A 1,493-nucleotide genomic window follows, 5' to 3' on the forward strand; every position below is an offset into this window, starting at 1 on the left:
GGGTGGGGGTCACGAGGATGGAGCCAGACTCTTCCCAGTGGTGCCCAGCACCAGGACAAGGGGCCATGGGCACAAACTGAAGCAGAAGAGGTTCCAGTTGAACGGGAGGAAGAACTTGTTGACTTGGAGGGTGCCCGAGCCCTGGCCCAGGCTGCCCAGGGGGGCTGTGGAGTCTCCTTCTCTGGAGATCTTCAACCCCCGCCTGGACGCTGTCCTGTGCCCCCTGCTCTGGGTGAGCCTGCTTGAGCAGGAGGGGTGGGACTGGGTGAGCTCCTGAGGTCCCTTCCAACCCCTGCCATGCTGGGATTCTGTGATTAAAGGTGTTTTCATCTTAAAAACCAACAAGCATGGGGCTTCCACCCCCTCCCAGCAGCCTCTCCAGCTGTTTGACCGCTCTCTCAGGAAAGAAATGTCTTCTTCTATCGATATTTTTCATTTTCTTTCAACAGGCTTGGCCCTAAATTGAAACCCCGAGGAACAGCGCTGGCAACCGGCCACCAGCCAGAGGTAGCCCGGTTCGCTACAACCCTTCCCAGTAGCACCCAGTAGCAGGGTGGGAAGAAACCAGCAGCGCTCAAGGGCTCCCGGTTACCCCGAAACCGGCCAGGGAAAGCGCCGGTCACCAACCCACGGAGCTCACCTGGTTTCCGTACTGGTGCAGGCTCTCGAAACCCACGCGTTTGGCCAGCGAGATGCAGGCGATTCGGCGAGGTTGGGTACAAGCCACGTGGCTATAACCGGCCACCAGCAAGAACTGAGGCACCTGCGTGGATTTACCGCAGCCGGTATCGCCGGCCACCACCACCACTTGGTTTTGAGCCACGGCGCGGAGGAGCCGGTCCCGGTATTGGGAGATGGGAAGCGCCGCTCGTTCCCGTTGGAGTTTGGCCAGTTTGGCGAAGCTTTGTTTTTGGGTGAAGTCCAGGTAGTGCAGCAAAGCGGCGCGGAATTCGGTGAGGCGTTCCCGGGGAACGCCGGAGTCTCCTCGCCGGCCTCGGATCGTGTCCTCCACGTCGGCGCTCAGCACCGAGAGGTTGACGCGGTACCGGGGGGCGGTCGTAACGGCGGGGAAGGTCGAGGCGGCGGGCGGCGGCGGGGGGCTCCGCTTGGTCGTGGTGGCCGGGGCTTGGTTCGCGTTCGGTTTTCCGGCTCTGGAAATGCCGGAGGCGCTCGAAGAAAGCCCAAAAGTTGCGGACATCCTCGGAGCCGGCTCCGATGTAATCCTGCTCGCGGAAATACAGCTCTTCCAGCCGGCGCCGCGTGGCGGGGCAGTCCCAATCCCACCGGGAAGGCGAAAGGTCCCGTTCTCGCCGCCGGGATCTGCTCTCCTTCTCTGGTGGCATCTCCAAATGGTTCCGGAGCTGAGGAGCTGTGCCGGGGCGGTGGTCCATGGGAGGTGGGGCCTTGTGCCCACCCTTGGCTTGTCCTGGGGGTGCTGGGGGAGCGGGGTGCGACCCTGCTGGGCCCTGGCCCTGGCCCCGGCCGTCCCTCCC

General features: G+C 63.2%; 1 protein-coding gene across 1 annotated transcript in view; it reads right to left on the minus strand.

Annotated features, from left to right (window-relative positions):
• DHX34 (DExH-box helicase 34) overlaps nucleotides 1-1,465 on the minus strand; it is a 9,475-nt gene extending 8,010 nt beyond the window's left edge. The window contains 2 exon segments of the mRNA XM_035894431.1: nucleotides 640-1,051; nucleotides 1,053-1,465. Coding sequence (XP_035750324.1) covers nucleotides 640-1,051; nucleotides 1,053-1,391 — 751 coding nt within the window. The 5' untranslated portion in view covers nucleotides 1,392-1,465.
• Between the last annotated feature and the right edge of the window lie 28 nt (nucleotides 1,466-1,493).

Source organism: Egretta garzetta, unplaced genomic scaffold (genome assembly GCF_000687185.1).
Source record: "Egretta garzetta isolate BGI_Z169 unplaced genomic scaffold, ASM68718v1 scaffold565, whole genome shotgun sequence".
Lineage (NCBI taxonomy): Eukaryota > Metazoa > Chordata > Aves > Pelecaniformes > Ardeidae > Egretta > Egretta garzetta.